The sequence below is a fragment of the Sander vitreus genome, chromosome 23 (genome assembly GCF_031162955.1).
Source record: "Sander vitreus isolate 19-12246 chromosome 23, sanVit1, whole genome shotgun sequence".
Taxonomy (NCBI): domain Eukaryota; kingdom Metazoa; phylum Chordata; class Actinopteri; order Perciformes; family Percidae; genus Sander; species Sander vitreus.
Window position 1 is genome coordinate 7,825,668 of NC_135877.1, and position 24,445 is coordinate 7,850,112.

Genomic DNA, 24,445 nt, shown 5'->3' on the forward strand with positions numbered 1-24,445 from the left:
ACGAAAAAGAGCAGGATGTAGCGGTATATGTATCGGGCTCGTTTCAGATCAACCACCAGAAGTCATTCTCTTTGTGTATGTCGACGCGGTGAGTCGGGTTTGGGGATGGATGTTGTTAGGATTGACAGCAGAGACGACTAACGTTTGAAAAATGTCCAACATCCTCGATGCGGCGTCCAAAATAAAATGGGACCGCACGGCTGCGGCGAAGCGAGCCGTGTTTCTTGCGGCTGCTGCTTACGGTATCAAAACACTGTACCCCATAATCTGCAAGCAGCTCAGCAAAAACAAAGATCCAAGGAATCATCGCCGGCTTTCAAAGGCGGAAAACGGCTCCACCTGTTTGGTAAAAACACAGACCTGTGCTGCGAATCACAAGAAGACATCTCCTGGGTTAAATGCGGAATTTTTCAAGCAGATCCTCGCACTTGGTAAAATCCTCTTCCCCAAGCTTGTGTCCAAAGAGCTCGGTTTGCTCTCCTTGCACTCGGTGGCGCTGATATCCAGGACGTTTCTGTCTATTTACGTGGCCAGCTTGGACGGGAAGATTGTCAAAACGATAGTGGAGAAGGAACCCAAGAGCTTCATCATCCAGCTTATGAAATGGCTCCTCATTGCCATCCCGGCCACGTTCGTCAACAGCGCCATTCGGTACCTGGAGTGCAAACTGGCTCTGGCCTTCCGCACTCGCCTGGTGAACCATGCCTACCGGACCTACTTCACCGATCAGACCTACTACCGAGTCAGCAACATGGACGGGAGGCTCGCCAACCCGGACCAGTCTCTCACTGAGGACGTAATGATGTTTTCCCAGTCGGTGGCCCACCTCTATTCTAACCTCACCAAGCCAATACTGGACGTGATGCTGACTTCCTACACCCTGATACAGACCGCCAGGTCCAGGGGGGCCAACGCCAGTGGGCCTACCCTGCTGGCCGGCCTGGTGGTCTTTGCCACGGCTAAAGTCCTGCGTGCCTGCTCGCCCAAATTCGGCAAGCTTGTGGCCGAGGAGGCTCATAGGAAAGGCTACCTGCGCTATGTACATTCCAGGATCATTGCAAATGCTGAGGAAATAGCTTTCTACAGGGGACACAAGGTATGCAGGGCTGGATAATGTAGAATATAGAGGTTGCATTTGTTGTGGCAGGCATGCAGCAACATTACAGGCAATAATGTGGTATAATTCAATTGTAATAATCAATACAACAATAATGATACAACCACAAGTAACACAAGTAAATCCATATCCTCCATTAATAGATCATTAATAGACCATGGGCTAAATGTTTAGTTCACCTTTGTTTCCATTCAACCCCTACTTTGGGTTTCTTCACCCTCCATTTCAACCTTGTTACTTCTACAGGTGAAATCCAGTTATAAACATGAGATATGAGATTATCTTGATTACCCGCATCCAATAACAAAGTTCATAACGTGTCATAACAGTGTCATTTAATGGATAATTACACACAAGCAGGCCAGTTGGTGATATAAGTTGCAAGCTTAGAGTAACTGTAATTGTATTTAGACAGGGACAGTGCAAGTGTGTAATTAAACATTAAGGTTGTATAAAAACAAGGAGAGATGCATTTGTACCAGGTTTTAGCACAAATTGCTATTTTCCGCCTGAAGTCCCTGGGCAGGTAGACCAGGTTGTACAATTTTACAAACATTATCGGTCATAATTCCCACCCCACCTAATCACGATAATTCACAAATATATGCGCAAAGTTGCAGCAATAAAATGATCAGGGGCTCAGTCAATCCCCACATCCTAAAAACAGTCCCCCTTCCCATTCACAAATATGTGCAAAGTAGGAATTTAGTGTAATAAAGTATGGTAGGAACAAATGGTCACATCCCAAACAATGTTCAGTTACACTTTATGACTTCATGACAGTGTCATGTCACTCTTATGTAGATACCTTCAAGTAAAGTGTTACCCAGTGTTCCCTCGCAGAAATGTAGGAAGTGGCTATGGTGCTGTATATTGTTAATATGCTGTCCTTTGCAGGTGGAGATGCGTCAGCTGCAGAAGTGCTACCAGGCTCTGGCGGACCAGATGAACCTGATCCTGTCCAAGCGTCTCTGGTACATCATGGTCGAGCAGTTCCTCATGAAGTATGTGTGGAGCTGCAGCGGGCTCGTCATGGTGGCCGTGCCGATCATCACAGCTACCGGCTTCGCTGACAACAGTAAGGAGACCTTAAAGTGCCCCCAAATAGAGCTGGGCAATGTATCAGTGTTCTATCGTGATATGAGACTACATATCATCTTAGATTTTGGATATCGTAATGTAGCCCAAGTGGGCATTCACACCAAGAAGCCTAACCCTAACCTAGCCATACCCCCAAACCAAACAGTTTTGTCACATGGAACCTTGGTTTACTTGATAGTATCTGGTGTGTAGGACACCTTTTATTAAGAGTCACTATAATAGTTGTGTAAGCAGATTTTAAAGAGCGCACAAGGGTCATTAGCACCTCCAAACCAACAGCTACTGCTTCCTCATCCCTGCAGGGGTTGATTAATATGTGTTAGAACAGGAACTTCCTCCTACTCCTCCCTGGTTGAGTCCCTATTGTTCTCGTGTCACTGCTGATATTTAAATAACTTTTATTTCCATGGTATTCTAATCCTCGTAGGTGAAAGTGTGAGAATACGTTGTCAGTAGGCTCACGGGACAGAGACGCAGAACTCCAGTCAGATATCAGTTGTCTCACTCTCTCCCCCGGTCTTTTGGTTCTCTTTCCTCCCTCTAGAAACAGCAGACGGGCGCACGCACGTGATGGTAAGCGAGAGGACGGAGGCTTTCACCACCGCCCGTAACCTCTTAGCCTCAGGAGCCGACGCCATCGAAAGGATCATGTCCTCCTACAAAGAGGTGAGGACACCGCAACGCTAAAGTTAATGTGGCTTTGCTGGAGAGTGCAGCTTCTCTTTGTTTCTTCAGTTAATAAAATATGTGCTCTCCGTATCCCTGCTTAAGACAGGATTTCCTTGCCCCATCACTTTCCCTCTTTTCACATCACAGTTCAAAATTCTGTTCTTACTGGAAACGCCAACACCAAAGTCATAAAAAAGTGAGTTTAGTCATGGCAAATGCACTTGATTGACAGATATAGGGTACAAAACAAGCTATGCATTGTCCATGTTATTGGAAGTCATTTACAAAAAGTTTGAATTTATTTTATTTTTATTTTAATGATCTTGCACCCGCCCCTCACAGTGGTAAACAAGGGAATGCTGTGTCCTCTAAAGCGGATAAGCCTACTTTTTATCATGCTGTTTGGCTTTCGGACCCGCCTTTTGAATGTGGCTATGACACTATGAAGGACCCTGCCCGCCCATGTGTAATGATGACTGCATTGCGCTGTTGTTTCAAACTGAAAACATTAGTTGATAAAATCAAATATTGGTTTCTTGTGGACAAGAAATTATTCGGCAACTATTTTGATAATCAGTTTATCATCAAGTCATTTTTCGAGCAGAAATGTCAAACACGCAATGGTGCTAGCGTCTTCAATGCGAGCATTTGCTGCGTTATCTCATCGTAGATGGAGGGTCTTTGAGTTGTGGACTTTTGACCAGACAAAACGAGGCATTTGAAGGCCTCACCTTGAGCTCTGGGGAATTGCGATGGGATTTTTTTTATTTTATTTTTTTGACGTTTAATAGGCCAGACGATTAAACGATTAATAAGAAAAAAAATAACCCGTCAGATTAAACAACAGTGACAATAATCATTTTCAAATTGGCAGATCTATCTCACTACTGACAGTTGTAATTTGTGAGTGTGACATGTTTAATACAACATTATAAGCTGGGAATTATGGTTTATTATCGTTTCAGCTCAAAGGAAGCTTCACGTGAGAAGAATTTTTTTCTTTCTTATATAAGCCGGTAGCTTATCTCTTAGTTATATTTTATTGATGTTCAGTATTCATGGTAAGATGAAGCAATGTATCAATTTTGATATTACATTTGCATCTCATGTCTAAAGAATATGATTTGTCAGGCTACAAATCTTGCATGGGTGGTTGGGTCACTTCGTTGGCCCGTGTTTGAACGGACAAGTGGTGGAACAGATGGGTGGGCGGATGGATGGATGAATGCACAGACTAGCAGATTACTGTGTTATATCCATCTCTCTCTACCTCCCCGTGTGACGCACACCATGCATGCACAGGAATTAGTTTGAGTCCTGACTGAAAAAGCAAAGACTCGTTGAATGAAAGGCCTTGTTCACCGAGGGCCAAATCCCAGATCTCTCGTTGAATTTTAATCTCAAAAAATAGCCAAGACCCATTCATTCGTTCTCTCTCTCAAGGCTTCATCTTGAGGTCCATAAGGGGATTTGGCTGCAGCACACTTGTGGTGAAACCGTATTGCAGAGTACAGCGTATAAAGTATTTGAACAAGGGGGAGGAGGAATCTAAACTCTTTTTTAAAAGTGCTAGGCGGGTTGTTGCCAGATTGTCACGACTGTCATTTTATTGGAAGTCTCTGGCTCCAAACACGTCCCTGGAGGATACAAGTTTTATCCTGCTTTCAGCTCTGGGCTGAGTGTGTGTTGAGTACAGTGTTGTCACGTGTGCAGCAGCAAGCCCCTGCATGCAAAGCCAAGAGACGTGTGAGTGTGTGTGTGCAATTTGGCAGGCAGCAGGGATGGAGCACATTCCTAAAGCTGTATTGCCCTGCTCACGCCTCCAAACACTCTGCCTGTCTTATATGACAGTCTACAGTGTGTATTTGTGTATAGTTTGTGTGAGTGGTCAGATGGCCCTATGACATGTCCCAGCTCATCCCAGTTTATTACTCATCCTGGAGACTCAGATATGCTATTGCTTTTTGTTCTTCGAAGGCCTGTTCTTTCTCTATTAGCTTTCTGTGGTTATTGTTGTTGTTGTTGTTGTTGTTGTTGTTTTTTGTCATGGATATAGACTAGGCTGCGACTAATAAACCAGTCTAAAAGATATCAAAACAATGTCAAATTTAGTTAAGAGAGCCATTAATGTTGTCTGACTTTTGCAATTAGCCAAAAATAGTATATCATCAATTTAATGCGTGATAAAACTATTTTATTATCAAAGTGATGATCAGTTACTTTCAGCAACCCACTTTTGGATCTATTTATAACAGCTGTAGAGATATGTTCAGGGATAAAGCTGAATGACAGAAAAGGAAAAATACTCATGTCCCTACATATATCCCTATTTTGATTCCAAATTGTACCTTTTTTTTTTTTTAGTTGTCACATTTAAAGGTGGAGATGTTCAAGTCTATATTTCACAATCAATTCATTCATTTCTTGTTTCTTTCATCTTTGAGCCAGTCACATCTCTAAAGCCCCACATGGTGTCAAACAATTCCCAGAATTGGTGTTTGTTTAATATAATCAAGCTGTGTCAACAGCCTGCACTGTCTCACCGCAGGGTGCAGCACTAAAGCCAAAGCAAGAGTTGTTTTTCCCCCTCATTTGGCCTTATGAGTTCAGAACCCTGTTTTGCTCTTTTTCCTTATTATATCTTAATGCATTTTGTGTTTACATCATTTTGTGCTGTACATTTGCTTTTATTCATCTTCTAAATGTGATACTGTGTTATACATCTTAATGTATTCTGTTTCTTTATCAGAATTTGTTTTTAATATACTTTTAAATTCAGCCTTCACGCGATCAAAAAGCATCACACATGATGTACAGCAGGTTGTCAGATCTGTGTGGGTGTGGGTGCTTACTCTACACACTCTAAACAAACACAGAAGAACACGCAACTCTGAGAGATTATAACTGAGCCAAAAATACAGTCAGATCTACAGCAGCAGCCACTTAAGTCGCTTTTCCATTACATGGTACCTGCTCGACTCGCCTCGACTCTACTCACCTTTTTTGGTTTTCCATTACGAAAAAAAGTACCTGGTACTTGGTACTTTTTTTAGTACCACCTCAGTCGAGGTTCCAAGCGAGCTGAGGCGAGCTGAAAACGGGACGTGAAAGCGACAGACGGGGGTGTCCTGAACAAACCCGCTATTTTTAAATAGTTTAGCCAGCTGTGTTTCTTTTTGCTGCCTCCAGCTTCATTTGAAACTAAATGTGTCTTCCGGCTGTGGCAACAACAACGCACCTTCCACGTTCTGTGTGTCGCGTTAGGTCACGGCAGTTTCCTGCGGCGCCGCTTGTTTTACAGTTCTGCGGAGGCTCCAAGCAGAGCTTTGGCCATAGCCTACGTACACACACACATGGCCGGTTCGACACACGCACCAGCGCACAAGTATAAACATCAGGCCACTTACATAGTATACGGCGAAAGCTCTGCGTGGAGCCTCCACAGAACTGTAAAACAAGCTCAAGTGGCCTGATGTTTATACTTGTGCGCTGGTGTTTGCGTCGAGCCGGCATATAACGACCAGCCACGCTGAGGCGGTACTAAAATCTGCAATGGAAAACGGACGCACAGTGTGTCGAGGCGAGTAGAGTCGAGGCGTGTCGAGCAGGTACCATGTAATGGAAAAACGCCATTAGTGCCTCTTGCATTAGCTACATATTTGTTTAAACACTGTTACACACACACGCACGCACGCATGCACACTTACACACTCTAACGCAGTGGTTCCCAACCTTTTTGATGGAATTGATCCATTACTTTTAGCTATTGTAATTATTTATCTGTTTCAACTGTTGCTTCCGTAATTTAGCTATCCATTTTAACCATCCATTACTTTTCAACAATATATCTCACTTTTAGCTAACAATTTTGACCATTTTTCATCACTTTCTGCTAACTGTTTCAACAATAGATCTCTTTTTAGCTAACATTTTGACCATTTTTATTTCTTTCTGCTAACTCCTTCCATTAATCCATTGATTTGATAGTAGTAAATAATAGTTTATCCATTATGTATAGCTAAGTACTTGAACAGTTTACTTTTAGCTATCTATTTTAACCATTTAGCCATCACTTTTAGCTTACTGCTAAACTCTGTCTGTCTGTTTGCTAACTAGTTTTTACGCACTCTCAATTGCAACACATAGTATTCAAGTGTCACAAATGACTCTATGTGGATTTCTTTTTTTTATTACATTGTAAAGAATGTTTTTTGAAATGAGTGGATTTACTCTACAATTTCTCCACATACCCCCTGGTGACTGCAGAAGTTCCACTGGTTGAGAATCACTGCTTTAACACACACAGTTTTACCAGCACATGGCCTTAACAGTGACCTGTATCATAATCTGATCCTCTGTTGGGTTACATTCCTCTGACTTGACCCAGTAATGACCTTTGGCCCCTGTGTGTTTGTTGGGACAGATCACAGAGCTGGCAGGCTACACTGCACGGGTCCACAACATGTTTGTGGTGTTTGAGGATGTCCAGAAGGGTGTTTACAAGCGCTCCTCTCTGTCAGCCACAACGGGGGCAGAGAAGAAGAGCAAACCTGAGATGCACATAGATGGACCACTGGAGATAAAGGGTAGGCCTGTTCTGCTGTACGCACATGCACGCATACACACACACACACACACACACACACACACACACACAGTGCGTGGCACTATCTTTGTGGGGACCTGTCATTGACATAATGCATTCCCTAGCCCCTTACCCTAACCTTAACCATCACAACTAAATGCCTAACCTTAACCCTTACCCTGACCCTAACCATAACCTAATTCTAACCTAAAACCAAGTCTTAACACTCAAACAGCCCTTTAAAGTTGTGAGGTCCAGCATTTTGGCCCCACAAAGCTGTCCGGACCCCACAAGTATACTGTATTCCTGGTTTTTGGACCCCACGAATTTAAACAAGAACACACACACACACACACACACTTTAACAATTTATCTAAGTCCACTTGAAAAGAAGCATGCAGTTAAATACATAATATACAAAATCATGGGCCATTGGCATACAGCAGGTTTTAATATATTAAGCATACCCCTCTAATCTTATGGGTATAAGTAACAGCGTCTTCGCCATATATGGCGGCTGCCTATGAAAGCAGACAGAGCACTAGAGTCATTTGCTAGCCGTTTAGCCTTCTTTTTGGGCATCCCAAGCCTAAGCTACCAAATATGACAAAAAATAGTTGGCACCTATAGCCTAGCTCTAAGACCGTGTTTAGGAGTGGTTGGTATTTAATGACCTTGGTCAAAAAAAGCTTCCTCCATGCTAGGATCAAAGGTGCATGCAACCTCTAAAGTGAACACCTCACTGGACTCCTCGTTGATCAAAACAACCACTGGTGTATTAGCAAGCAGGTGTGAGAAGGTATCGTAGTTACTATTGCAGTGCTGGAACTTTGATGGTTTTACACAATCATTTTGGTAAATTCTTACTGAAGGTGAGAAATGTTTTGATATGTCTTTCAGTATTAGACCCACTATTCTGTCATGACACACAAACACACACACCTATTTCTATATTAAAATAAACTGAAAGAGAGAAACGTGTAGTCTCCACACACTCGGTTACTGTTGCTGTGTTGGATAAACTTTTAACACTCACTACCACTGCTGTCTGGAGCATGGGGCAAGCAATTGGTTTTGATTGGTTAGTCACATTGCATTGTGTGCTCTTAAACAACCCCAACTCTAGTCAGTGTTGCATCCACTGTTTATTTTCAAACCTTATAATGTCACAATTTGTCTTCATCTATCTTATTCAAGTTAGTCATAACACGACATGAACAGAAAATATTAGCAACACTTTTAAGATACACTTTTTGTCCAAAGTTTATGCATTAAGCCAAACCCTTTTTCTGGGGCAACTTGCATAAGAAGAATATATTCCCAGATCCCCAGCATGACATTACACAAAGTGAACAGTATTGAGGTCAAAGGTTGGGATCATTGCATAAATACCCCTGTGTACAAATCCTTTCGACCCCAGAAGGAATGTCCTTTTAGAGAGCACAGTTAAGCTAAGAGATAAGTGAAGTGGTAAAGAGGGATTTTTCTTATTTTTAACCCCATACTTGCTGCTATAGAGATATTATCCCATCCACATCCATGCTTATGCATCGACAGTCTAATCCTCAATTTCTGCTCTTATACCCTCATTCAGGCGAAGTGATAGATGTGGACAACGGCATCGTGTGTGAGAATGTCCCAATTATTACGCCGAATGGGGATGTCGTAGTGTCTTGCCTGAACCTCAAGGTGAGACAGCGCTACTCTATTCTCCCTATGAGCTTCTGTATTCTGCAATATTCTTGCTTCTATATCTCCTTTGCTGCGCTTGTTAGAATAGACTTTTAACACATGGAAAAGCACCAGAGTGGTCATTTAATCTCTATTCCAGCGCCAAACTCCACCTAATATTATCTATAAATGTTAACTGATGTATTTGCAGGCGCTCGTTTTAGATGCTTTCTGAACCCTACTCCACTATCAGACTCCCTGAAGGTTGTTGTTGGTCTTCAGTATGTGGACATAATTAACATCTCTGAGGAATTCTCTGTGGTCTCATTAGGAATCAGATACATCTTTTGGGGTGTTGCTCCCCTCAGGTTTTTGGCTACTGTAATTAGCTGGAGAGGATATTGTGGTGCTTAAAATTACAGATCAATACAGACAAAAGAGCAAAATGTCACTTTTCAAACATTTCAGTTGTCATTAGGACTGAAATGCCCCTTAATGTATTGTCTTCATTTTTATCCATGTTGCATTCACTGCATGTTCTGTTTATTTCCCTCCAAACTGGCTTTAAAGTTTATCTAAAACTGTTGCCAGACCAACATGTCTTTAAGCTCAAACCTGCAAGAAAGTTTTACCAGTTGTAGCATAAAACCGTGGTTCTTAACCTGGGGGTCGGGACCCCCAAGGGGGCCGCAAGATAATTTCTGGGGTTCGCCAGATGGTTGTGGAGAAAAGAAAACAAGAAATAACATATTTTAGACAGTTTTTTACATTAATGTGTGAAGTTTGGCAGAGTAGTCCGAGCTTCATTTGTAAATCAGGAGGTCCTGGAACACAGAAAGGGTGCTGTTCCGGCGGGCCAGGGAGAGCGAACAAGTCCCAAACGCATCAAAAATACAGAGAGCCCGGAGCACATTGGACAAGGCTAGGTCATTAAAACAAAGCATTATTTGTTTTATTGTATTAATCAGAGCATTCACAATAATCACTCAAAATCAGCAGGGGGAGGCGTGTAGAAACAGCTGTTTACAACCGGTTTGTAGCTCGCAGCTCACGCTATCAGACCTCAACCAATCTGGTTGTGAATGCTGATTTGAGGTCAATACACCTGCTGACATTGAGCTTGTAGATAACAGGAACATCTGTTGACACTGCACTCATGTCCACAAGACTGTATATAAATACACAGTTCCTGTGCAAATACCCCTTCCTTTTTCTTACAGTGTAAATACTGTATATAAGTCAAATTGCTACAGTATGTGACGGCTGGTGTTATGCATTGAATTAGATATGTAGCATAAACATGTAGCAATGTAGCTTCACTCAGAACAATTATCGCTTCATTTTGTTTACATTGTTTGCTTCTTTTTTATTTTGATAGCTCCTGTACTCTGGGAAACACAAAGCAATGTATGCTGCTCTGTTACCCTGTTAGCTGCAGCCAAACTAGAGGCATTTAGACAGAGAACAGAGAACATAATTAAAATACTGTTTATTCTGTTAAAAACCAAGGATCTCTGAGGAGACATTTTGCCACATATTCTTGTGTTGACATTTCAGATCTCCTGTCTGCGATGTTAAGTAGTCATATGCTGTCTATCTAAAGGCGCTGACATACCAACCCCATTATCGGCCATCGGACAGTCTGGCGAGGTCGGTAACTCGAGTCTGTTCGGTGTGCTCCGTGCCGTTGTCAGTCGGAGGAGCCGTCGGTGTTGATTGTGGTCGATTTGACTTGACTTGAATCGGCCAGTGTGCAGTCGGACTCAATGACCAATCTGATTGGTGGAGTGCTATCCCTTGACTAGCGAATCAGTGAGAAAACCGGAGCTGACAGCGCCAGTATCTTCTTATTATTAGTAATCGTATTTTCTTCCGTTCAGCGAGCAATGACAACAACGATCCTTCTTGACTACTATCAACACTCTCTGATGAAAACAATGAGAGACGACAGCGTGCTCTGTGTTTACTAGGTCTAGAGAGATGTCATCTCTGGTTTTCATTTTTTGAGCGACAATACAGATCAGCGCCGCCGAGACGTATTACGTCTCGCACACGCGCAGAACGTACGCTCAAGTTGACGTGACTTTGGTGTGTTTTCCGAGGCACTTTTTTTTACCTCGGGGAGCCGACTGATAGTCCGACTGTCTTTTCTGCCAATGGTCGGCCGTCAGGTTGGCGTGTCAGAGCCTTAAAGCTACGTGCCCACTGATGCTTCCTATCTCCTCAGGGCTTTATATCCTAAAGGTCCCATATTATGCTCATTTTCGACTTCATACTTACTACATGTTTACGTGTTTACACAACACATTATTTTTCGCTCCGTTCTAGCAGTCGTCCCTTTAAGCCCCCCTCCCGAAAAAGCCCAGTCTGCTCTGATTGGTCAGCGTTTCCTGGTCTTCCGCATCTGCGCTCTCAGCGTCTCTGCACCATCACTGCAGCCAGGGAATGACTGTAGCAGCACTTTCTATCTATATATGGTATAGTTGTGACATCACATCACAACCATATGGAAGCCCTGATGGCTCGTTTTAAAGGCACAGTTTCTGAATACAAGCTGTGTGCATTTCTCTAGTGGATCAAGCGTTTTAATACTCGCATCATTTGTTGTGTTTAAAAGAAATTAATAAGTTGTTAATCACAAAAAAAGATACTCATTACTTATAAAGCCCCTAGACCTGCTGTGTAATACAAAAAGACACGAAAATCTCGCTTTTTACGATATGGGATCTTTAATGTTCGTAATTATACAGAGGTTTGACTCATCTTAAGGGGCGATTTAATAAATTCTCTCTCCATTTCAGGTGGAAGAGGGCATGCACCTATTGATCACGGGGCCTAACGGCTGTGGAAAAAGCTCTCTTTTCAGGATCCTCAGCGGCTTGTGGCCTGTCTACGGTGGCCGCCTACACAAACCCTCTCCTCAACATATGTTCTACATCCCTCAGAGGTATACACACACAGACACACTTTCACACATTACTTATTCCAATATCCCATTTGATCATGGTACCGGTGAGCCCTACCAGTAATCTAATCCATTGTAAAGAGAAACCAGAGCTGAGGCTACATATATTATACTACAAATATTTAGCACCTAGACAAGGCTTGGAAAACTTCCAATTACAATAATTCCTTTGTTATACTTCTCTCTGTATTACAGTCATTTGGCAGAAAGTTTAGCATCATCAGTGTACTAAATCAGCCATGTGAATGACTAAAGGTAGCTAGAATTATCCAAAGTGTCCCTTTTTTAGGGATAAAAGTACCAGATATTTCAGGCAACAGAAAATGAATTGGAACTCATTCTGATAATCATTTAGGGCCCTATTTTGCACCCAGCGCAGCGCAAAGCCCAACGCAAGTGTCTTTGATAGTTTAAGACCGACGCAGTTGTCAATTTCCCGTCCTTCCCCAACGTCGTATGCACCTGCGCCCATCTGTGCGCCCATGGGCGTGCTGGTCTCACAGGGAGGTGTGTTCAGGTGCATTCTTGGCGTATTGCTATCTTGAGGCAGCGGAAAGTGATCGCGCCATTGACGAACAAAAAACTGGTCTAAAGTCAATAACACAGCATTTTATTGTTATTTTAACAGCGCATTAGTAAAATGCGCCTAGGCTCGTGCACACTATGCTTGTTACACACACAGGGACGCGGCACACAAACATGCAAAAGATTAAAAATAAAAAGATTACAATGTGAAATAGTATTATGATATGATCTGCTCACGAGCAGATCAGTTTCTTCTCCTGAAAATCTCTCCTTCCTGCTCAGCAAATCATAGTCAGCCATCATAATAGCAATGCACCAAGGTCCAAACGCGCCTGGCTTTTAAAGGGAATGGGAGATGACACTCTGATTGGTTTATTGCACGTTACGCCCAAAACACACTTATGAATTCATTAAGACACTAAGTAGAACCCTTTTGAACCATGCGCCTGGCGCACAGACCCTTTTTTCCACCGTTAAACTAGCAAAAGTAGAAGTTCACACGCCCTAAACGCACCTGCGCCAGGCGCTTAACGCCATGCACTTAGATCGTTAAAATAGGGCCCTTAATGTTTTTGAGTCACTTTTTAAGAAAAAAAATGCCATTTCGCTACTTCCTGCTTTTTCGAGTGCTTCTATTTGTCTAATACAATCGTATGCTTAATACCTTTGGGCCTTGGACTGTTAGCTGGACAAACGTAGCTATTTAAATAAGTCCCCTTGGGCTCTGGAAAATGTTAACTACGTTGGCATTTTATAGACATACTCGGTTAATCGAGACAATAATCCGCTGATTAATCGGTTGTTGTTTTTTTATTTATTTAATGCAGGCAAATAATCCACATAATACATACAGCAATATGATGACACGACAATATAACCTCAATCACAAAATCACAAAACAAATGTTCTAATGTAACATCTATTGACGACACATAAGGATGACGGTGGCAATGCTCTCAACTCGTACCAGGTAAGATGATCCATTAATCCTCCAAAAAGCTAGAAGGAGTGTAGCCCTTCTAAACTAAACTGAACCTGTCTAAGACAAACCATCAAATGTAATCTTACCCAGGGCTGCTTTGAGCTGCTGACCCAGCTCTCCTCCCTCCTGCAGAGCGGTGAATATTTTATACATAGGATGAAACGGCCACCTGGCAGCTGTAAGACAATCCAACACACTATCTACAATAGATGCAACAAAAGCGTAATGGGTATCTTTCTCTCTAATTTCCTGTTCTTAAAGATGTGCCCTTTTGTACATAAACACCCACTTTGTCAGCTGTCTGGAGCACTTAATGAAATGAGAGGTTAACAAAGAAACACTGTGTGTGTGTGTGTGTGTGTGTGTGTGTGTGTGTGTGTGTGTGTGTGTGTGTGTGTGTGTGTGTGTGTGTGTGTGTGTGTGTGTGTGTGTGTGTGTGTGTGTGTGTGTGTCTTTCTTTCTCCAGGCCATACATGTCCATGGGTTCACTGCGGGACCAAGTGATCTACCCGGACTCGGTGGAGGACATGGCGGCCAGAGGCCTCAGTGACAAGGACATAGACACCATCTTGGACATAGTCAACCTCAAACATATTGTCACCAGAGAGGGAGGTAGGACACTAATGAGGACAACTTACTAAGACGGGGAGCTATGTGTCTGTTTCAATTAAAAATAGGAGCTTAAAGACCATAGAAAAACCCAGAAATAGCTCAGGAAACACTTTCTGACAACTTTCTAGACAAAGTAATCATCGAACAAACTAGACAAAATAGACTCAATAACTGGACAAACCTAGAGAAATGAACTGTCAGAGGGAAGAAAACAACCACCCCCTAGACAAAAGAGAGAACAAAAATAACCAACGGCTAGACAAAACAAATCTGAATCAAATCGAGGCCTTGGCAGTTGAGTCTTGACAATGGGTAAGCTTTTGTCAATTTTGTGTTAAGGGTTCTACATCTTGACTTTTAATAGTTGCTAAATGTTGCACTGCACATTGCAGCTGCAGAGCAATTTTGCGCATGTTTAGAGATCAAACGGACAGATCTTATGCACGTGGGTATTATGGTGTGTTCCAGTTAAACTGGGAAGTGGGAATTTCCCAGTTCTGTCTTATTTGTGTCTCATTAAATCAGCCGTACACACAGCACTGTCCATCTTTCACCCGTGGACATTTGTCTACAGTGTTTGGACACGCAAAATACCCGGTAATTCTTACATGTTACTTATTACTGGAACGCGGTGAACTCGGGTGTGACGTGATTCCCGGTTAAGAGCTCCGACTTCCGTCATAAATGGAACGCAGCATTACTTGTATTGCCTAACCTTGAGCTTGTGGCTAATTGGCAGCCACTCTCCTCTCACTGCCAAACAAACAGGCCTATAGTTGTGAACCAACTACTGTACAAAGCTTTGAGCTGCAAAGAGGTTTAATGTAGGAATTGCTGCACTGTGCAAATGTTGAGAAAGGTCTTTCAAATGAACTTGCGTATATATGCAGCAACGGATCATCAGACACTGATGCTGGCACACATGCAAATCATGTTAAGACTTTGAAAATGTCACACAGGAAGCTGTCATGACACATTTACACTGTGCACCTTGACTGGCTAAACCTTTCAGCAAACATCATATATATCCATTTTTCGGCGCTGTTCCCCTCCTTTGTACTGACTTCGGGTTGCCTTCGGGTATGAAATGTGCTTTATAAATGAATCTGCCTTGCCTTGCCTAATAATACCTACATAGAAACAGTCTGCAAAACCTGTCTGTTTACATTTTAATTATTCATGTCATGACTCCACATATTTTGATTAACTCTTTATGGAAAAGCCTAATGTATTCCAAAGCTTCCACTATCATAAAATGGGTGTATGAACTTTCTTAGACTAGATTTCACTGAATAGTTGTTATATATTTATATATTTATATTGTTCCGGACACCTTCACCCTGATATGGATAAAAAAAAACAAACATTTGCTCTCTGAGTTCAGAGAGTTTAGAGTTCTTTGTTGTCCCTCGAGGCGAAATTTGATGTGGAGTTGAAGGTACACAAAACAACAACACAATGAAGAATGCCTAAAACATCTTAGCAGCACACAACCAACAGATTGATTAGGAACAATTTCATCACTTAAAAAGTGGACAGTGTCAAATGAAATTCCCTTGAGATTGTCTGGAAAAGCGATTTCTAAAAGTGTCACTGAGAAGGCCCTAAGAAAGTGACACTCAAAAGAAACTGAGTTGTGCAAGTTAACAGCTTTAATTGCACAAGGAACAGAAGGAAATGTGTACCTGTTTGTTATGCTCTAGGGAGCCTATACTCTATCTCCGCCCAGAGGGAAGAGGAACGAATTCCTCCAAGAGTGTGTGTGTGTGTGTGTGTGTAGTCAGAGCTTGACAAGATTGACCTCGCCTTCTGCTAAACTTGTCTGACGAAGGCACGGCCAATCTCAGTATCTATAATCCCACAATCTAGTATCTGTCTTTTAGATAAGGTCTCGGTCGGAAGGGTTTTAAAGGTCTTGTGATGTCTTCTTCTGCGTTCAGGCTGGGATGCTGAGCTGGACTGGAAGGACGTGCTGTCAGGAGGCGAGAAGCAGAGGATGGGCATGGCTCGTATGTTCTACCACAAGTAAGGAGAAACGGCATCCTGGTTGTCAGTTTACCATCATACATTACACGCCACATATGACAATGCCAATGTCGGTTGGTCAGTCCAGACTTAATCATCTCAACAACTATTTGATGCATTGTCATTCAGTTTGATACAGACAGTCCCCAAAATGATTTGTAATCTGTCATTTTGTGATCCCCTAATTTGTCATCTAGTGCCATCATCAGGTCGAAATGTCACATTGACATTCCCATCTTTTACTTTGCACATGCACATGATCTCATTAGTTACTCACTGGTTGCACAGCCATTTTTAAAACAATGTCCCCTGTGTATGTCAGGCCTAAATATGCACTGTTGGATGAGTGTACCAGCGCTGTGAGCATTGACGTGGAGGGAAAGATTTTCCAGGCTGCCAAGGATGCTGGCATCTCTCTGCTCTCCATCACACACAGACCCTCCCTGTGGTAAGACACATATCACAGAAGATGTTCCCAGTCTATTCAATAAAAGAGAAATTCAAATAAATTGTCTCCAGAAATGTACCTCGGTTTACTCACGGTTCAATCCACCGTCGAGTTGTAAATTCACGGTCCACTTCAAATCAAGAAAAGTGAAACTGCTGAAAGACCCAAGTCTGGGCCTCTCCCACTTTTAAATCCTTCCTCTCCGCCTCCAGGAAGTACCACACCCACCTGCTGCAGTTCGACGGCGAGGGAGGCTGGCGCTTCGAGCATCTGGACACGGCAACGCGCCTCTCCCTCACCGAGGAGAAACAGCGGCTGGAGGGCCAGCTCGCCGGCATTCCCGAGATGCAGCATCGCCTCAACGAGCTCTGCAAGATCCTGGGAGACGACTCTGTACTCAAAACAGCCGAGGAGTGAGAGAGAGAGGGGGGAAAGAGGAGAGGGTGGGGGGAAGAAGAAGTTGGGGAGGAGGAGAAGAGCGTGGGAGACGAAGAGGCAATGAAAGAATGAGAAATCTGTAGGGGTTTGTTAGTGGTTTTTTTTCTTTTGCTCCAAAGCCTCTCCCGTTAAAGCAAGAGAGCTCTTTAATGCCAGCCAGTCTTTCAGCTCTCCTTTCTCCACTCCCTCTTCTTTTAATCTCTCCTTCGCCCCACTCCAACCTGAGAAGTGGAGGGGAGGAGAGTGAAGTGGATTCACAAGTATTACCCCTCCCCCTTCTTACGCAAATTGACTGCATTGTAGATTTTAAATGTTTGGTTTTTATCGTACATCATTCTCAAAATCAATTTGCCACAGGCCAAAGTGGCAAAATGGATCAAATCCAAATTAACCAAGATAATTTATATGTTTTATAGCACTTTATTCTGCTTTTAGGGGGCTGTTTCTGTTTGTTGTGGTAGCTCACAGTGAAACAAGGCAATAGCTGCATTTTAGCTGGAAAACTTTTAATATAGAACCACTTAAAAACATGTCCAAAGCAGTATTCCACGTCCAGTATACTGGGTTGTGCAGGATCCACATTTTTCATACTTTAGCAGCAGTAGATTTTAGCTTTTACTTGACTTAATGGGACCTCTTAGTTGCCAGAGGTCAAAAGAGACTATTTTTCAAGATGTCACAATATGCCTTTGTTTGATTTTGTGTATCTAGCCGCGGTACAATCCCTTTCCTTATACCTCATCTTAGCCCTAGTTAGGACTCCTTGAACCACTGATATAGGCTCAGTTGCAGACAGCAAAGAAAAAAGAGCCCATCTGGGGCTATTATTAGATGATTAGTGATGCAGGTGTGACTCCAGAACTAAAGGTTTCTGGTTTATTGAACAAATACAATGAGCTAAAGAGGCCCTCTGCAAAAGAATAGAAAGCAGAAAGCAAGCTGACCCTGGTAGTCTGGTCTATGAAAAGTCTCATATATACTGTAAATGGATGGACAGGTAGACATTCAGACTAACTGTGTCAGATACACATACACACACTGGCCACCTGTTGAAGCTCCTCAACAGGTTTGGTTATCTGTGTTGACACAAAACGCACACTGTGTGCCAGATGCCTGCTGGGAATCTGCTTTGTCAGCAGTGCCCTGTGGCTCCTTCTGAGCCTGTTTAGATGCAAATAATCGCATGATGGCACTGGACAATGGGCTACAATACATTATTCTAATTTACTTAATCCTCGTGTTGTCTTCCCATGGACCTGCAACTTTTAGATTTTCTGAGTCCAAATTTTAAATGAAAAACCTTTTATCAACGTTTTGGTCGTCTTTTTCAACGCTTTTGTGGTTTCCCCAATGTTTTTGTCACTTTTTTTCAACGTTTGTCGACTTTTTCTGAGCTTTTTGAAGATTTTGTGTTTTTTTTCGCACATTTTTAAAGCTTTTAACATTTGTCACTTTTTTTCAACATTTTTGTCAATTTTTGTCACTTTTGTCACTTTTTTAACATTTGTGTCACTTTTTTCTGACATTTTTGTCACTTTTCTGACGTTTGTCACTTTTTTCAAAGTTCTTTTATCAATAGTTTTTTCTTCAAACGCTATACAATTGACTAAAACACCCAAATTCAATGAAAGTAGTGAACTGATTATTTATTTAACTTGTTAAGAGCGTTGTAGTGTACCATCCACGTTATTTTTTTTGGACAATTTGTTTGAAAGAAAACCCAAATTTCTGAGATAGAAACTTTTTGAAAATGGGTCAAATTTGACCCGAGGACAACAGGAGGGTTAAGGAACACCTCATATACATTTGATGATGATGTAAGAAATACTTTGCTCAAGGTCTTTATTTCTCACCTTTCTAAAGTGGATTATCTTTTAATATCAAAAGTGTGTTTTACATGCATGCACTTCTATATTTAAGATAACACTCCATGTTATTTGTTAAAATATATGAGGCCTTATTGGGTTATTACATAATAGGGCTAATATACAGTAGTAAAACGGTTTTAGGTCAGGCTTGTTTATGGATCACAGATGCTGGAGCTGGTTGGGATGTCATTTTTGGCTCAAGGGCACTTCAGCACGTTGGTTGCCTCTTGACTATTGGCTGGCATACATATTGGCTACATACAGGATCAAAATTATTTTTTTTTTCCTCCATTTAGCCTCCATGTATGTTACCAGCAACTTGTCTGAAGTTGTGATACTGTGAACTTATTGATTTGTTACATTAACATCATATAGTTCTTATGTAAAAAAAAAAAAAAGTCCTAAACGTGTTCTCATGTGGTGGTTCTAAACTGTGTGTGTGTGTGTGTGTGTGTGTGTGTGTGTGTGTGTGTGTGTGTGTGCGTGCGTGCGTGCGTGTGCTGCAAAAAGAGTCTGAGGGAAAGTAAATTAGGCAGTTTTGCCTCCCAGATTGTACTGAGTGAAATAAGAGAGGGAATCATAGATGTTTGTGCCATTCATTTTCGGTTTCATGCATTAAATTGGGCCTAAAGCTTAACAATAAATACAAATTATCACTGCATTCAAGAAGGAAAAACAAGCACCCAAGTGCTGTGTGACACACACTTTTCCCTCATTCCCTGGACTGTATGTTATTCTCACACTGTGCTGCACACACAGGACTCGAACCATGTCACTTTGAAGCTTGAGGGGCTGTTACAGTGTAATATCAAGTCGTCATCATCATCAGTCAGTTAGAACACCACTATTGTGCTATTATGCCTCTGTTTGGTTAACACACCGCTACGTCTGTGTTGCAGAGAATGGACAATCAGTCACATCATCAGCAGAACACAAACAAGTGCACTGCTGTATTTCAAAGTACACATTGGCTTCTTATTGTCTGCAAAGAAATAAGTAAATGAGTACTGGTTTTAGGTATGTAGCTAAATCTGCGTCATCTAATTTGTTATGGAACTCATAATTTCAGTTGTAATGTATGTTAGCAACTCCTTCAGGCCTTTTATTAGTTGTTAGACTGAGCTGCGGCTGCATCCAGAAAGTGCAACATCTTTGCTCCATTGAGACTTTAAACATTTGCAACCTCCCCTTTTGGCTTTTAGTGTTCGGTTCAAGAAAAGACTTAAGACCATTTGGATGCAGCCCTGCTCTGCTCAGGATGATGGCTGCTAGGTTACACAAGGACAAATGTAGATTCCCCTCCCTAAAATGTGACTGAAAAAAAAAAACTAATTTAAAATAGCAATGTTAATACATCCCTTTATTATCTCAAGGGATAATAACTGGAATGCTCTCTGATGGTCTTGTAATATAATAATCTGGACTGCAAAAAAATGATCATGCTTTCCTTCGGTACGCAAGAGAGCATCAAAGACAGTACTGTAGGGCTTGAAAATGGCTTGCAGGCCTTTTCAACAGCATTCGGCACTGAAGTGTCTGACCTGAAATAAGTTATCTTTGTGTGCCGTCGGTCAGACTCTGTTGACAAGAGGCCAGAAAAGCCTCTGAATGACACAGAGTCTGCCAAGTGACAGTGGAACATGAGTAGGGAGTGCCTGACATTCATAGGCATGACTGTAGCTTCAATAGTTAAAAAGTCAGACATAGTACTATTTTTATCCCAAATATGGATAGTAAATGATGAGGTGCCATTTTCCTAGTATGCTTCATGCTTCGGTATAGGTCTTTATTTTTCAAAATTGTGTGTTTTTATGAATTTTCTTCTGCTTTGAGTTACGTAAAAGGGTGCTTATCGTGCTACATATTCTTTCTAATGATTTATATAGCTAAGAGTGGGCTGATTTGTCATCTAATCGCACCAAAAAAACTAACTTAGTTTTTAGAAGCACATAATAATAATTATCCATTGATTACGTGGTTAGGGACTACTACATATGAAATTACCTCAAAGATTATCTGTATTTTTATTTATTAATATCTCTAAAGGGGCTATAACCAATATTCCTTTATTAGCAATGGATCACATACATGTAGGCCTATGTGAAGGGGGTCGCTTGTAGTGATGGACACACAATTATTACTCAACCCTGCAGTTCCCTTCAGCTCAAGCTTTGTAGCTACGTTTAAGTCGTTGTTTTGGTTTTCCGGTCCTTTTGTTTTACTCTCACCGCTCTCATAAGGTTGTTTTCAGCCATAGTAGGCAGTTGTTACCTGCCCAGCACTGCAAACAGACAAAGTTAGCAACTAGCTAGCTAGCTAGCTAGTGAATATTGGGCAACTGTAACATTTAGCTAGCAGCTAAATAGCCATATATTTGCCTCAGGAGTTGGTAGTAACAGCAAACAGCGATAAAAGGAGAGAAAATATTCAATTTACACGACTCCAAAATGAATGATAATGTTGCTCCAGCTGTGTAAACAGGCCACTGTTTGCAAACAAGTTTGCAATATCAACTCAAAAGTATGTATTAGTATTATGTTTATGCTAGCTTGTTAGTGTTAAGCTCGTTTCTGCTGCCCTCAAGTGGCCAAAAGCCGTTATTGCAGGTAGAATATCCCAATGATATTCTGCTGTGACTGCATGAATCTTAGCGTCTTTTTTCATGACTGAAGTTGGTTCTGGGCTAATTAAGAGGGGTGAAAAAAAATCGACATTGACATTATCTTTTAAAATGGCACCTCATCATTTCTTACCCCTTTAAGAAACCAGTTAAGATAGCTTACTTACCAGTGAAGTTAGGCCTTTAGTGGCCTACTACGCTGTGTGACCCTGCTATATACTGTAATGACATCCTTACTAACAAAACTTTGATACTTCAAGTTTTACATTCTATCTTCCCTTTTGTAAGTAAGAGACTGAATGTATCCATTATGTATATTAAAGCATCTCTTAAGGTTTACGAAGACAATGAATACATGCGGGCAGGTCATACAAGTTTTCCTTTTGGTTTGATAATTGATCATTTTATAATTGTGTTGATAGTGCATGTAACATGGTGTTTAAATTGAGATTTACTGTGCATGTGGTGTGCGAACTGTTAACATGGAAAACGGAAAATGTTGGTGTAGGACAGAATGACATGGGAAAGATAGGTGAATGACCACAAGTACAATAGTTCTCAAAAGCAGGGATTACTACACTTTGTAGTTTCTACATAACTACAGTTTGCAATCAAAACTCCCATAACTATTTTATATTTTTAACTCCTGAAACCCAGACTTCCTTTATTGGGATCTCATTGTGCATGTGTAGGAATCTGTATTCTTTAACCTTAGAACCAAGAGAGGTACATCGGCATAAAGGTCATCTGTTAAAAAATTCATGTGCTAAGGTCACTTTAGGTTGAAAGATGAAGATGTATTTTCTTGTAATTAAAAAAAATACAGTGCAACCTCAAAAAACGGGCTTCGTTTGTTTGTTCAACATCCCTTTCTAGAACACAGTTTGCACCATTTCAAGTTTCAATACCTTCAAATAAATGTTGAAATGCTTAGATTAGCTACAGGTTTGTGTCACATCTGTATTTTCTAACGTTGAGAAGTTAATGTCAAGTTATTTATAGCCCAGGTAGGTGGTTCATGTGCTCTTACCAACTCATTATTTGACAGATTACTAGATAGAAGCATTGTAGAGTGGAAGCATACATAAAAAGTAAACCTGTCTCAGCAAGCTAAAGATCCACTCTGGAATATTTAGATTTACACTACAGTATACTCAAAACAGTCAGTACACTTACTAAGAAACACTTGATTTTGAAGTGTTCTTTCGATGTACCCTATAGTCCCACAATGCATTGTGCAAGGAGAAGGAGGAGCTGCTCACAGCTGGAAAAAAAAGTAATTGGGAATAAAGGTGTAACAGATCCATACAGTAACAGCTTAAAAATCAACTATTAAATCGATTAAAACGACTGTCTTGTGTCAACAGTACACTATGACGAGTAGCATACGTATATAAGTATGTATCATGGGATTAGGACGCAAGTGAGTTAGTGAAGCCATCTGCTGGTGAAAAATGCACATCACTTCTGATGACACATGACTCCCACGGTGCAGTGATATGAGTTGACCACAAGATGGCAGCACAGCCAAGTAGCCCCGTTCATTTATTGCAAATCCGGATTTGCATACACCTTTAGTGTCGTCTTATAATTTGTATTGGAAATATCAGAAGTACATTCAAGTTACACTCAAACAGAATGCAATAGGGTTCGTTGTAATATATTTTAATGATTGCTTGTTTATGATTTCTTAAATACTTTTTAGGGCTCCACATTATAATCTATGGTCATAGACCTGACAGAATTCTTACTGGAACATGCATGTTGTCCATCAAACACCTGATGTAAAAATAGGCTGGTATAGTCTGAACATTTTTAAACAACTTTATTGAACAATCTACATATACATGCTCATTCATATCGTTGTAACGTAAAGCAGGGACGGAATAAAAAATAGACTAAATTAAATAAATATAACAAAAACAAAAACAAATAGATAACCAAAGAACTGAAAAACCATAAATGGTGATTCACATTGTCTTCTCGAAGAATAGTTTCATATATTGTGAAGAGATGCATGAAAAAAATCATATCAATTTAAAAGAATGAAAACGTTATTTGTTGATTTATGATACATGGTTGTACACATTCATCAAGTTCTGTTGGTATATTGTTATTAACATTAATATTATTATTATTATTATTATTGAGCATGTTATTCTCTTGAGTTGTGGGTCAGGTTGGGGTCGTCCCCTATCTGGATTGGTAGAGCTCAGGAGGAGGAGGAGGAGTTTGGTGACGTCCTCCGTCTCGAGAGTCACACGCCAAGTGGATCCCAGCTCGTCCTCACACACTCCGCTCTCTGCCCGGGAAGGCTGCTGAGACGATGCCTCTGGACAGGTGACCACCGCCGGATCCCGAAGCACATTTCCGCTGCTCCATCTCATAAAACATGGCGAGGAGGAGGTGGTGAGTGCGGCGGCGGCGGGAGCTCAAGATATAAGCGCTTTTCTGGGAGGGAGGGAAGCCCACGGCGCTCTCTTGTCTCGCTAAGAGGATAAAGAAAAAGGGAAATCAAGCTATTTATAAGCGGACCTCTTTGGACTATCCACCGGCGACACAATGAGCGGCGGGCCGGATGAGAGCTCGGTGCGCGTAGCCCTGAGGTAAGGATGCAGCAGACCGTCCTCTCTCCAAAGATGCTCACACCTGCTACAGCCATGCACATGTTATTCCTGCTTTTATTTGTGCTTCACTGTGTATTATTGACCATATATTCAGCTCAGACACCCCAGCCTACCTGTGCCTCTCTATTACATCCATTCTTCTTCTTCAATCCTCCAAAGCAATACCCCTTATTCCCTAAATATGTTTATTTT

The 24,445-nt window shown here is 41.5% G+C and overlaps 1 protein-coding gene across 1 annotated transcript; it reads left to right on the top strand.

Annotated features, from left to right (window-relative positions):
• The first annotated feature begins 1 nt into the window (after position 1).
• abcd2 (ATP-binding cassette, sub-family D (ALD), member 2) lies at positions 2-18,572 on the top strand. Its single transcript, XM_078281515.1, has 10 exons — positions 2-1,096; positions 2,015-2,195; positions 2,763-2,884; positions 7,311-7,473; positions 9,067-9,161; positions 11,945-12,090; positions 14,082-14,227; positions 16,168-16,252; positions 16,575-16,700; positions 16,913-18,572. Exons 1-10 carry the CDS (start codon positions 152-154, stop codon positions 17,115-17,117), a joined length of 2,214 nt encoding a protein of 737 aa, XP_078137641.1. The 5' UTR covers positions 2-151; the 3' UTR covers positions 17,118-18,572.
• The last annotated feature ends 5,873 nt before the right edge of the window (positions 18,573-24,445 follow it).